General features: G+C 48.2%; 1 protein-coding gene across 1 annotated transcript; it reads right to left on the bottom strand.

Annotated features, from left to right (window-relative positions):
- Positions 1-46: 46 nt before the first annotated feature.
- On the bottom strand, positions 47-13,120 carry HYOU1 (hypoxia up-regulated 1). The gene is made up of 24 exons (XM_014884695.2): positions 12,957-13,120; positions 12,674-12,767; positions 11,789-11,867; positions 11,436-11,590; positions 11,266-11,342; positions 10,226-10,407; positions 9,557-9,672; positions 8,611-8,794; positions 8,071-8,205; positions 7,104-7,186; positions 6,873-7,005; positions 6,377-6,564; positions 6,093-6,231; positions 5,930-5,990; positions 5,562-5,644; positions 5,225-5,413; positions 4,872-5,068; positions 4,615-4,702; positions 3,963-4,085; positions 3,520-3,653; positions 3,132-3,216; positions 2,425-2,677; positions 1,536-1,619; positions 47-1,061 (listed from the first exon to the last, which is right to left on the bottom strand). The coding sequence occupies exons 1-24, from the start codon at positions 13,030-13,032 to the stop codon at positions 1,003-1,005; spliced, it is 2,997 nt and encodes a 998-aa protein (XP_014740181.2). The 5' UTR covers positions 13,033-13,120; the 3' UTR covers positions 47-1,002.
- Between the last annotated feature and the right edge of the window lie 617 nt (positions 13,121-13,737).

The raw sequence follows: 13,737 nt of genomic DNA, 5'->3' as shown, positions 1-13,737 counted from the left end.
CCCGGCCTCGCCTCCCGGCACACTCGGCACCGCTCTGCACCGCCTGTCAGGAAGTGGCATTTTTATTTTTGGTTGAAGAGGCCAGAATGGAGAACAATGTCAGATGCACATTCGCAGCCGTCGGACCCCACTCGTGTGTGTGGCAGCAGCAGGGACGGTCCGAGGAGGCAGGAGGCCATGGCCAGGGACAGGCAAGATCACACGATTAAGTCGGTCCAAGAGCACAAAATACCGAGGAAGGAAGGCAGTTGCCATTAGACTTTCCAGGTTTGGTTGTTTGATCCGTATCGCTGTCCTTGTGACTGACTACAGGATGTGCCAATGCGGCCCATCTTTCCCTCTCCTCTGCATTCACTGTTGCCTTTTGTGAACTTTTAAAACTGTAAACAGAATCTTTTTGTCAAGTCTCACTTCACGGTTTTTGGACTCTGCTACAGAGCACAGACAGTTTTAACCAAATGCCTATGGAAAAGAGACACAGCCATATCTAAAAGCACAGATCATCCGCCTTCCCAATTTTGTTCCACCTTCCCATTAATACAAGTATTAACACACCTCCCACCAGCTGAAATCACAATTTGCTCTAAGTCAGTGCTTCGTATGCAAAGACAACAGTACTTCAGCTCTATATCCTTCTGCAATCATCTTCACAAGAGGTGGGGCACAGAGTTTATGTTCCAAGTTACTTCCTACACCTTAAGATGTTTCTTTACTGCTTTCTCCCCATAGGAAAGTCACTTTGGTGACTTCTGTACAGAAACAGAGACAATTCTTGGTGGGCAGTCTGCCACACATAATAGAAGGAAAAAAAAAAAAACAATTCACTAAGTTCGTAGAGGCAATATCCGCAGAAAGAACAAAAAAAAAATTTACATCTCTATCCCATTGTGTTGTCAGACTCTTGTTGTGTTCCATTTACATCATGACTAACCAAGTCCATAAGAAAAACAAGAAAGTAACTACGAAATAAATAGATGCTGACACTCGTGGGATTTCAGGGTGTTACAATTCATCGTTTTTCCTGCTTTCTCCTCCAGCTTCTGCCTTCTCTTTCTTGGACCCTGTGTAATGAAGCAAACTTAGTTTCACACTGCAGTGTTTTTCACAGCATGCAAAGCAGCACTGAGAGTCTGACCAACTTGTTACAAGACTTGGTAGAGAGGTTTTGGGGGTAGATACTCAGCTCCATGGAGCTGAAGACATGAACTCTCTGCTCCTGTTAACACTGCTGCTCTGGCAGCAGGAGCAGCACAGCAGCTCTCAGGCATAGCCCATCTCGCAGCCATGGGACTGGCTGCAAACTGCAGCGACAGGGACACAAAGCAGTGCTGCTGCATAAGAATTCCACTCTGAACAATAGAAACGTAGGAACAGCAAGGAACCAAATTTTGTCTTCCTGTTTGCAGAATTAACAATGGATCCACAGTGAGAGGTTCCACCATCATACTACCTCTTACAGCTAAAAATCTGCAAAGGAGCCCCCAGACACCTCTGCAGCTCCCAAGCTCCAGACCAGTAGCAAAGCACTTACGCACCAGAGTCTGATCCAGACTTATCATCTATTGGTGCTTTCTCAGCTGTGGGAGGCTCCTTGGCTGGCTCAATATCCTCCAGTTTGTCTATGTTTAAAGCAGAAAGATACAAAAGTTGAGGAAGAACACGCAAGAGACAAGGTGCAAAGAGATTAGGTGAGTAAAGGTGAGGTTAAACCAGCCAGCTGTGGTGCCTCAGCTCACTCTCACAGCAGATCACCCTACAACACTCAAGAGAAGCACCACAAAACTGCTCCATATTCCCCTCTGCGTGCCAGTCTTTATGTCCCCAGAAGCCCTGGAGACTGACTGGTTGCACAGGCAGATGACCTTTGGAACTGTGACTACGATCGGGATCACTTGCTCAGACCAGAGGAACCAGAAAGAATGCTGACAAACAGCACTCCAGATTTAAAAGGACCAGGGCACTTGGGACCCAAGGATCTTAAAAAGTTCAAAAAACTGTAAGTCCTAGTGCCCCGAGAGACTTTTTTTTTCCCCTGGGGTCCATGTACACCACAAACCTTTCTCATCAGCAATTCATTCTACTCACTGATCTAGGTAGGACAGGTTCAGTACATTGAAGTGCAGTCAATGGCTCATCTTTCTAGAAGTCAACAAGCCAGCAACACAGATACTGACTATCCTGGGAAATTCATAAATAATTTCTATTTCTTCACAAAAAACCCAAACAAATGAGTGGTGGGGAGGGAAGGGCACTGCAATACATAGATTTTCCCAGATGTCTTTGAAAATTAAGAGCAAACTCAATCTCACAGTTAACTACTGTCCTCCCTTCTTTAGCTCCCATCTAATCAAAAGAAACACCACGTGTTACACGTGGTAATTATATAATAGGGAGTTACATACACGCTCCAAGCCTGCTACTTACCTTCTTGTTTCCCCTCCGTGGGAGGGATAGTATTCTCAGTCTCAGGGGCTGCTGTAGTATTCTTGTCTGAATCAGTTTTTGTGGCGTTCTTCTCCCTTTTGGGTTTGGGTTTTGCAAACTTGGCTTTATTCAGGAGATATTGCACTTCCCTGTCCAGAGCTGCTATTTTGAACTCTATATCTTTAGAGAGCAGCACAGGTTTCTCAGCAGGAGTAAGCTTGTTCTGTTCAGCCAACGTCTCATTTTTCCAAATCTGTGGGACACGAGGGAAGAGGTGATTCTGGAATGCTTCTGGGTTCCAGGAACTGCTGTATATCACAGTATCTCAAAGTCACTGCCCCTGGCTATTCTGCTTTACTCAGGACAGCTCTCTTCTGTGCTACATTTCCACCAACCTCTCAGTTACACAAACATAGGACAAAGTGAAACAAAACCCAGTGCCTGCCTTTAAAAACCAAGCGCAGTCAGATCACTGGGCTCCACCCCCACCCTGGAGACAATTCCACATGCAACACAGGAACCACGATTCCCCCCAGGCACAATGGGGTCAGGCTGGGCATTAGGAAACACTGAAACACACAAAAGGTTTGCTGGTGGCACAAAAAAAAACCCCATGCACATTCTAGTCCATGACCTTGAGTGAAAGAATAGGTCATAACCCAAAATACCACCCCACCCTCCCCCAGCATCACTCCATCCTTCAGTACCGTTGTTTCATTGATGGCTTTTTCCAGTGTACTCAGTTCCACTTCTGTGAATATCTGGTCAGACTCTGGAATCATTCGGGCTCCCCTTGTAGATAAGAAAGCTTATTTTTGTTAAGCCAAGCAGACTGCACTTTGGCAACTCCGTGATTACAGCTCCAGTAATACAAAAACATCACAACAACTATGCTGGACCCTTCCTGCCCCCCATTTTGGACAGAGCTCATGTGTGCCTGTTCACAGGTCCTGCAGAGCAGGACACCAGGGAGCAGAGCTCTGTTCGCCTTTTCTCAGGAAGTGCCACTGACTTTCACATTCACTCTGGTCTCTTTCTGCTGGCAGCTCCTACATGACCAGTTGCATGACATTCCTTCCCAAAGCCTGCCCTTACCTGAGAAAGATGGTGGAGTGATTGAGCAGACTTTCCAGAGCAGCCAGGCGTTCTGGCCACTTTCTCCTTTCCTCAACACGGAAGAAAAGGTTCCTACAAAGCTTTTTCAGCTCTGAAAGCTTGTCTTTTAGCTCCTGAAAATGGGGGAAAGGAGAAAGGAGACAGTTAGTTTGACCACTGTATAACATTGGCAACTTCAGAAGTTATAACTGCATTTGTTTTTCACTTGAAAGAGCCACATGATTAAGCTTTCAGTCAACAGGTTCCTGCTGAAACTCTTGTAGAAACATCAATGCTGGGACAACTTCTTATTCTGTTCTGTGCATAATGCACTGAGGAAGCAAGAAACTCTAAAGAAACATATTACAAAGGCTCTGTCAGCCTCTGTGGTCACTTCCATGTCAGTGACAGCTGACTGGTATTCTGACTTCACACAGCAATACCTTTGTTGCAGCTGCATAGCCCTCCTCCTCCATCCAACTGGAAGCCTCACTAAGCTTTTTGGAAATTTCTTCTCTCTGCTCCTCTGTTGAGACAAACTGATACTCCTCTTGGTAAAGCTTGTCCTAAAAATACAGAGCAAGCACTCTGGTCAAACACCACTGGGCCTGGAAGCATAAAACAACCAAAGGACTCACTTGCAACTGGGTTGGAGTGCTGACTACACCCTCCCAAACCTGAGCTATGCTCCTAGCATTGCCAGGAGCACAATGGTAATACACCAGGTATAGATACACCCACATCCCATAATGGTAACACTGCAACAGTCATAATTTCACATACACTTAACACTAACTACTACTGTTGTGCTGCTTCTGCACAACAGTTCCTGAGAAGCTGTAGCTTCTTTACAGTCTGGGGGGCAATTGTTCAATGTGTTAGACATGCTGAAGGGAAGCTCCATTTTGTATTGAGGAAACATGGGCCTAGGAAGCCTAATAGCATTAGAAAAAGCAATTGAAAGACAAAACCGGGGCTTTTCAAATCAGCTTCCCCCAGCTCAAACAACTCCACTGCACTCAGATCAGCCAAAAGCTGTGCAAAACACTTCTGCTGCTCTCCTGGAATTTTCATTTCTTTATATCCTTCTCTTACCTGGGTCTCAAAGATGAATGACTCCAAGCTGTTGGCTGACTTTTCTCTTTCCTGTTTCTCTATATCTCTTATCGTCAAGTCTTGGAGTCTAACATGCAAAGAACAGAAATTAAAGATAGCAAGTGCCTTTGGTTGAGCAGCACATCACATACACTGGCTTCTGAGGTCAGCAGTGCTCTATGTGAGCCACCACCATTCCAAAGCAATTCACTTCCTTTATCTAGAGTTCTAACTTAGCAGAGCCATTTCAAACCTACTTTTTCATTGAGCTCTTCAGTTCATCTTCCTCCAGGTCAGGCACATCATTTACATCCAGCTCCATGGTGATCTCATGGACAAGCTTCTGCTTCTTGGGTGCTTTGATCTTCTCTTCCTCTGTTTTGGTAGCTGTGCTGCCACTGGAACTTTTCGATGGTTCTTCCTCTTTTGCATTTTCTCTATTTTCTTTAGGACTCTGTAACACAAAGTATCTTCTCAAGGAAGGCAACAGAATTTTAGATTCTGCAACTTTTTTCAAAGGCAGGACACTTCAGAGAGGGGACAATTCCACTGAGGAAATGCTATTTCTTAGGTACTAAAACCAGTCCAATTTTTTCAATCTGATGCTCACCTGAGGCTCCAATTTCTCGCCTTCTTCCTTTCTCTGTGAGTCTGCTTTCGGAGAGGCAGTTTCTGTTTGACCTGAAGGCTGCTGTTTCTCTTGTCCCTGCTCTTCACCAGCATCTACAGTACGACTTTTTTGGTCTTGTTTCTCCCCCTGCTCTTCTTTACCTGTTTCTGCTAAGCTCTCTTCCTCTTCCTGGTCATCACAAGCAAGTAAAGGGGAAAGCAAAACAATGTTTTAAATGTGGAAACTCTATGCAATGTTTCACAGAACAGGTAATTCTACATAATTACACAGCAAGACCAAAGGGCTTCCTTCCAGTATCAGTTATCGTGGGGCTCACCTGAACTGAGTCTGTCAGGTTCTCTCCTGTCTCTGGTGTAGGCCCACCACCTCCAAACAGGCTTGAGATAGTGTTTCCAAGTTCTGTTGATGTGAGACAAAAAATTCAGAATGTTACATATCCAGAGGAAGAAAGTAATCTTCAGCTCTCAGTCCTTTCCCTCACAACTGCAACAATCACAAAGGGGCTCCCTTGGTGGCATAGGTGAGCTTCACGCACTCCAGACTCATACTTCTCCAACCTCTGTGTCCTTGTGTCTGACTGTGCAACTTCCACACCCCAAACCCAAAGAAACACAACGCTTGTAATTATCTCAGCCACTACAGCTAACAAAACAGTCAGTATGAGTATCAAAGTTCCACATTTACTTGTCAGTGTTGACTCTTCCTCCAGCTTGTCTTCCACCAAGGTCTCAAACACCGATTCCACCTTGGAAATAGAAGCTCAGGATTAGTTTTAAGCAGAGCCCAGAGACAGGGACAGAACTGAAAAATACATCAGCTGACAACCCTCCCAATGGGTGGTGCTTACCCGGTCCAGACTCAGTACACCACTCTCATCCATGTTGAAGTGTGCTTTGATGCCTTTGGATTCATAGTCTGAGTGCTTTTTGAAACTGTCCCCAACTCCCTTTAGCCTCACAGTAGTGAGATTGAGAGAACCAAAAACTCTGATGACACAGAGACAAAAGCAGAGAGAGAACTTAGGATAATAGTGCTGCATAACAGCCAATCCCTGCACTCACTCACGCTGGTGGCAATGGGCAACTGCAAAAAGCCACAGAGGTGCCAGCTCGGGTGCTGGGCTCAACTCACCGCAGGTCATCCTGGTTCAGGAATGTCAGATCTCCATAGTTGACATAGAACTCAAAGTCATCTGTGTAGCGGTTGAAAGTGATTACTTTGCGCTGGGGATAGGGCGCCATGCGCTGGAACAAAATCCTCTTGTTATGCTTTAAACTCCTGGATTTATCATCCTCCTCAACTTCACGAGTAAACTCCACCTGCATCACAAACAGAAAGTAAGAACCAGCAACTGCAAACTGTGGCATCTTACATCAGCAGTGTTTGGCTGCTCTGCCTCTTGCAAAAGTCAGAGGGCAGGCAAATATTCCTCAACTGATATTTGCATATGCCTGACTCCTTGGATACTGCATTTCTATTATAAAGAAGATTTCCTTCTGCATTCTTTAGATTGGCAGAAAGACCTCCAGAGCTTCCATACTCAAATGAAACTAAGAGGTTCCAACATGGATTGCTTCTCCCAGCACAGCCCCATATCTTACACAAGAGAAGGAAAACCAGAAGTTACCTGGATAGGAAACACAGCAGCATCCCGAACAATGAAGGGCTTCACCTTAAAGGCTTTGCTCAGAGCAGCTGCCTGGTAGACTGCACCCATAGCAGCAGCCTCATCAGCATTGATATTCTTGCCCAGCTCTTCTCTATGAAGTGAAAAGCAACAGACATGAAGTTTGCAGCCTCTACATAAACAGCAGCTTGTCAATGGGAGTCAGACTAGAAGGGGGCCTCACATACTCACTTGCCCACAGCTTTCAGCAAAACCTCCTGCACTTTGGGGACCCGTGTGGCACCGCCAACTAGAATCACCTGGTCAATTCCATCCTAGGGATTGGAAACAGTCACCTTGTCTTAAGAAAGCAATTTTGGAAAGCTAAGTCCAGGGCTTCCTTACACTCCTTCCCTGGTCACCACGTGCTGACATGGTGCTCTAAGAGCATCCACACTACACCCTGCTGTCCCCGTGCAAGCCAGCGGCCAACAGACCTCAGATGGACATCAGCCGTGACAACAAGAAGGCACCTGGGGTCAGGTCTGTCAAACAGTGACGTGACCGTGGCTTCAAGCCACCTGCAACATGGGACTTGATTCAAAATTAGACAAACTATAGTTCAGTGCCACAGGAGACAGTGACTATAAGAGCTGGTTGGATCTGAGCAGACAGAAATCCAGACTCTAGAAGGTAACTCAGTGTCTTGCATTGAATATCAGAGCCCAAAGCTGCTCAAGAGCCGTGGCACCCTGGAAAAGGAGCCTTCAACCTGCAGTGACTCCCTCCAAAGCACTGCCTCAGGTCTGGTCCAACTGCAGCCCATAAAGGGCTCCCTTTAAGGAGTGTGCAAAGGAGAAGCCCAAACACCCATAATTCTGTTTCCAGGCTCATTCAGTTAAAACTTTGAGTCTGAGACCAGAACTAATATCCAAGACAAAAAGAGGAAACATCATTATTTCAAACCTACAGCACAAGAGTAAAGTGTTTTAAGACAAAAGAAGCCCCTCTTCCAAGTCCCTAATTTCTGGCAGATAGTGCAGGGGATAGTGCTTGACACTGAAGCGGGCAAATTCTTTGTAGCACCAACAACACTGTCACAATAGCAGGAATCTACCTCCTAACAGTCCTGATAACACAACCCCTGATGCCCAAATCATGATGTGGCAGCTCCACACACAGAAGCTTCAGGCTTGGTAATGCATTTTCTTAAACACACCATGTTCATCGCTGCACTACTCAGAGCTTGCTGCACGGGTCCTGGGACACGCTTGAACAAGTCAGAGCACAAATCCTCAAATTCTTGTCTTGAGACCTTGGCTTTGAAGTCCATGTCATCCAGTAGTCCCTCAATCTGTCCAGAAAAAAAAAAAAAAAGTCAGAATGAAATTAACTGCAGAGCATTTTCTAAGCAAAATCTTTGCCCAGTGTGCAAAAAGTTCTGACTTTTGTAACGCACAACACACCTGACCACACTCATCTGAACCCTACCATTGCTAAGGTGATGAGAGGATGGAACATGGGTGTAACGGACAGCTTCTCTCAGTGAAAGTTTATTTAACATACTTGACACGAATAACTCTTCTTCAATCCACTCAATCACCGGTGCTACCCAGCGGGCACAAGCTGAGAGGGACCACCGGGAGCGATGCTCCTCAGCAGACCTGCGCTGCAGAGGGACAGTGTTCCCTTACACCAGTCCTCAACCCACCCCACACTTAGCCCAAAAAAAGCAGGAGTCACCTGCAGAAGGTCAGACCTGTGCCATGTGGTCGGCATTCGCACTCAGCACAGTTTTCAGGCGGTTGGCCTCCTTCAGCAGCTTGGCCATGGCCCGAGGATTCTTCCGGACATCTTTTGAAGGGTGCTGCTCATTAAAGAGTTTTGCTAAGTAGTCTCGGAGACGAAGCTCCATCTCTAAACCACCAAGAGTACGGTCAAACCTGAGCAAAAGAATGAAGAGGTGTAATAACCAAAATCAAATTGAAATACAAACAAATTTCTTGTATTATTTCACAAATATGCAGAGCAGCAAGTGGTCAAAAGTAGCTGCAGTACTATCAGCTGTGATGATTGTGAAAAAATAAAGGTTGTCCCCAAAATAACACATTATTATGAAAGAAAGAAAGGTAGAAATAAGGGATTCACCACCACAACAGCCTTTCAACAGGAAATTTCATTACATTTTAGGTAAATGCCGTATTGCCAAGCATGTCGAACAGCTGAGAAGCCAAAGGACAACTGTATCAGGTCTCAGGTATTTTCTTGAAAAAGGCAAAATAAACGCTTTGCTTGGCTAGGTATGCACAGCACCCCCTTCTTTATTTGGCAATGCATTAAGTACACTGCATTTTTATTCCTCTCTAGAAATGTGTTTCTCTTTTTCCAACTGATACACTCTATAAGATTACATTAAATGGAATAGGCTAACATGGCTTGAGGCTATCAAAGGCAAAACCTAAAGCACAGTAAGTACACTAGTTCCCTCCTAGGCTCCTCAAAGTTCTCAGTTACATTCTGCAAAAGACAGCAACACTAAAATTATTCCCAACTGGAGCCTTCTTGCTCCAAATGTTTCCCCCTCAGCCATCCAAATTACTGTACTGAAGCCTCACTGCAAAATTCTACATGCTGAAGAGATTGTGAAATAAATGGTTTCTTTCCTGAGACCTGTGGGATTTGTGCAACTCATGTGGAATTCTTACCCAATGCCTTGGATCTGCAATTGAGGTTGGGTTCCCGAGTCCTTAGTTTTCACTGTCTGATACGCAACGATAGTACAAACAGTGCTTCCTGCTCCCATGTCGTAAAACATTATATTCTGAAAAGAAAAGCTGGGACTGTGAGGCAGAAACACCTGGATATCCCCCATGAATAAGTGTGATACAGGCCACAACTATCCACTCCCCGGACTGATTCTATACCCTAAGGGCAGGACTCATATTTTGACCAAACATGAGTGCTGTTCAGGGTCATGTTTGACAGGAGACAAAAAAACTTCTAATCTATTTCATAGTTCAGAACCCGAAGTTTTGCTCTTTCTTCAGCCTCAGGAAAACCAAGTACTTCGGAGTCAGTGTTCAAAAACTTAAAGTAATTGCTGCTGTTATTTTCCCCAGCTGATGGGCAAGGAATACATACAGGTTTACAAAACGAGAACTCCCAGGACCTGCCCTCACTCCAGCAGCTTTCAGGCTTCATCATACATGCACAAAGGGTTTAATCTCTTTGTCTTGTTGATGAACACATGAAAACAGAGAAGACTGCTTGATCAGCAGAGTCCACTTTAAGTTCTTTGGATTTTTTCTGCAGCATTTTCTCCCCTGCATGGAGGCAACTTGGCAGGACCCTCTGCATCTCCCAAATGCACCTACCTGTGCCGTGGCATTGATGTCTTTCCTCCTAAAAACTCCATAGTTCAATGCTACAGCTGTGTTGTCGTTGATCAGCTGCAGGACCTTGAGGTCAGCCATGCGGGCGGCGTGCAGAACTGCTCTCCTCTCTGCTTGGTTGAAGTAGGCAGGAACTGTGATCACTGCATCTTTAATGGGCTGCTCTGAAACAGTTGCAGGGAACTCTGCATCAGTGTAGCCACATGCAAAGACTCACAGAATGCAACCCTGCAGCAGCAGCCGCCAGGATCCCTAAGGACAAATCTCTGTATCCTGCTGAAACAAAGCAAACCTGGCATATTCACACAAAGCCACAAGTCTACTGACTTTTCTTTCATGTGTCAGGATACTCTCAAATGCTCTGGGTAGCCTTCCATTTCAACAAATACTATCTTAATGGAACCTTATGTTGTCACTGGATCATAATCATTCTCCAGTAAAAAGTCCTTGGACTGGCTGTAGTGTCACTGACCACATGGCAAAGCATCCTAGTCATTTATCCACTTTTCATTACTATGGCACTTCACTAGCAGCACACCATGAAATATGCCTGACAGTCTCTTCTCTGTTAGCAAGTTTCACAGCAAAGGGCCATTTTTGCTCTTTTAGTTCAGCTCCAACAGCAAGTTTCCATGCAGAACAGCTACAGCACAGCCTTCAAAGAGCCACTTCCACCCGCCCCTGCAGCCACCTCCCATGTGCCTCTACTCTGATCACACATATGAGAAAGAAAACATTTCACTTTTCTCCAGAGACTGCCTGTAAGGCTCCTTCATTGCAAGGCTAGGTGGTAAATGGGATGTCTGCCCCCAAGAGTAGGATTAAGATCCCAAACGTGCATCACATTAGAAACAAATGATAACTGGATAGCTGCTAAGTCTTTCTTGCAGCCTACAGCTGGAGAGAACCAACATCCTGTTTCTAAAAACCCAGGGTTTCTGAACATTTCCGGTCTCTACTCCACTCCTATAGTGTACAAATACATACACATACAGAAAAAAAAACAGCTAAAGCCTTCCAACCTGCAAATTCCTCAGCCAGACCGCGTGAATAGTTCAGGACCATCCCCAGCATCTCCTCAGGAGAATACTGTATCGTTCTACAATGGGAAAGAAAATGATGGCATCAACAGTGAGCTGCAGAAGCCTGGCAACTGAAGTCCATCCCACAAAACCTGAAAGCAGCCACTTACGGGGACAACTTGAAGATAACAGTCTGTCTTGTCTCATCCTTCACCAGCTCATGCTCTGGGAATCGGGACTGGTACAGTGCCACGTGAGGATTATCGATCCGCTTACCCAGCAGATCCTGGAAGTATCGGAATGCCACCTTGGGTGTCCTTATGGACTGCAGAAAAAGAACCACATCACCAACCTGCAATCCTTCAGTTACGCTGTTCTCAAACCAGCCCCTCCCAGACTATATGGGGAACAACTCTTGCTATGGAAGTAGGAGCACACAGCCACTACACAGAGCCAATAGAACCCTGGCTCAGACATTTATCACAACGTGGGATACATGTATTCTGCGAACAGGAACTCTTACCATCCCCAGCGCACTATCACCAAAGAGACGCTCGTTCTCCTTCAAGGAAACAGCCACGGGTGTTTTCCTTCGTGACTCCCTGAGGAAAGAGAGGGAGGAATAAACCAGTTGAAAGAGGTGAACATTCCAGTCTCCAGTGAAGAAGGATGCTGTTCCCATTCCAGACGGACTAAGGGAAGGTGCTTGGAGAGGGGGGGCCAGCCTCTGCTCAGCTGAGGGGCTACCAGAGAAACCCCCTCCCTCCCAGTGTTTTGATGAGACTATTTTTGCTTTCCTCCACCCATAAGCAAGGCAAGACAGTTCCCTCGTTCTATCTATGACTACCAAAATTCAGGGAGGTAGGTGAAAAATCTCCTCTTTACCCCCAGAATCCCAGAAACTGAGGACGTTCCTGATATATCCTCTCTCCCTGCAGTTGCCTGAGAACGAGCTGCAGCAGCAGTTGAATGCAAGAGATTTACCTGAGTTACAAGTGCACAGGTAACTTTGAACTGCAGCAAAACAAACCTGGCTCTGGGCTCCCTTGTGGGGAACTGAGAATCAGGGGACAGCTAGGAACTGGGTGCCCTTTTGGGTTTGCACCACAATGTGTCCTTAGCCACTGGGCTTTCGGCACTCGCTCCAAAGGTGTGCTCAGAGTGCACCCAAACATCTTAAAGGTGAGTTAACAAACTGCCTGCAGCTGCCCACCTGGGACAAGACTGAGGCACAAGCCTGCGCGGAAGGATGGAAGCCTTCCTCTGGCAGCAGAGGAACAGAGATGGCCGAGTCCCACCCGCCCCCACTTTCCACCCGCTGCCGGCGCTGGGGGGGAGCTCCAGCCGCGGCAGGACAGACTGGACCCCCCGAGACCCCTCCCATGGCAGCGCTGGAACCGCCGCTCACTTGTTCAGGACGATCTCCATGGGCACCCCAGGCTTCACGATGGCGATCTTCATCGACTCGCTGCCCACGTCCACCGACATCACCGCCACTGGATCTGGAAACAAACCCTCGGTGAGAATTTGCTCTCGGCGCGGGCGGCCAAGACAACGCCGTGCCCGGACAGGGCGCTGGGGTGGCACTTAAACACCGGCCGTTCCTCCCCGCCGGCCCCGCACCGTCGGCGTCGCGGCCCAGGCTGGGAGAGCCCGGGGAGCCGCCGCCTCCCCCACGGTCCCGCAGGTACCTGCGGCGGGCAGGAAGCAGAAGAGAAGCAGCCAGGGCAGCGCCCAGCCGCCCAACCGCGCCATGCTCGGCGCCATGCTCGGCACCGCTCGGCTGGACTCGGCTGGACTCGGCCCGGCCCGGCCCGGCGCGCGGAGCAGCCCCGCCGCGGCGGCCCTGCCGTCTGGCCCCGCCCCCGCCGCACGCGGCACGCGCCCATTGGCGCGGCTGCCGGGACCAGCCTCGCGCACCAATCCCGCAGCGCGCGAGCGTCCATTGGGCCACGTCGGGGGAAGCCGGAAGCAGTCACGAACGGGAGCCGCGGCCCCATTGGCCGAAAGCATCGGGGGCGGGGCCGCGGGGGCCGGCCTGAGCTCGAGCGTGCTGGCATCACGCGTGCGTCTGCGCGCGCGCCTCACGGCAACCGAGCCACGTGCGCTCCGCCTGCACCGCCTGCGCCCCCTGTCGGCCGAGAGGCGCCTCAGGGCCATGCCGCCACCAAACCGCGCCCCCGTGTGCACCACGCCCCAGGCTCCGCCCTGGCCCCGCGTTCGCTCGGCTTGACTCAGGTTCGGAATGGCTCGGGCTTGGCACAGCTCGCGTGGACTCAGCCGGGACCGGCGCATCCCCACACCCCTCCCTCCTCCGAGCCTCGCCCCTTCCATTGGCCTCTCCCTGTCCCGACGTTCCGATGGCTTTCGGCTGGCGCCTCCTGCAACTTTCTGCGGTCCCCACAATGTCACATGCACGATGCCGTGCTCTTCAGCTCACTCCCAGTGAGCTCCTAGGAGCCCCAGCCCCTG

Source organism: Sturnus vulgaris, chromosome 23 (assembly GCF_052056855.1).
Source record: "Sturnus vulgaris isolate bStuVul1 chromosome 23, bStuVul1.hap1, whole genome shotgun sequence".
Classification (NCBI taxonomy): Eukaryota; Metazoa; Chordata; class Aves; order Passeriformes; family Sturnidae; genus Sturnus; species Sturnus vulgaris.
This window is presented reverse-complemented; position numbering and strand designations above follow the sequence as displayed.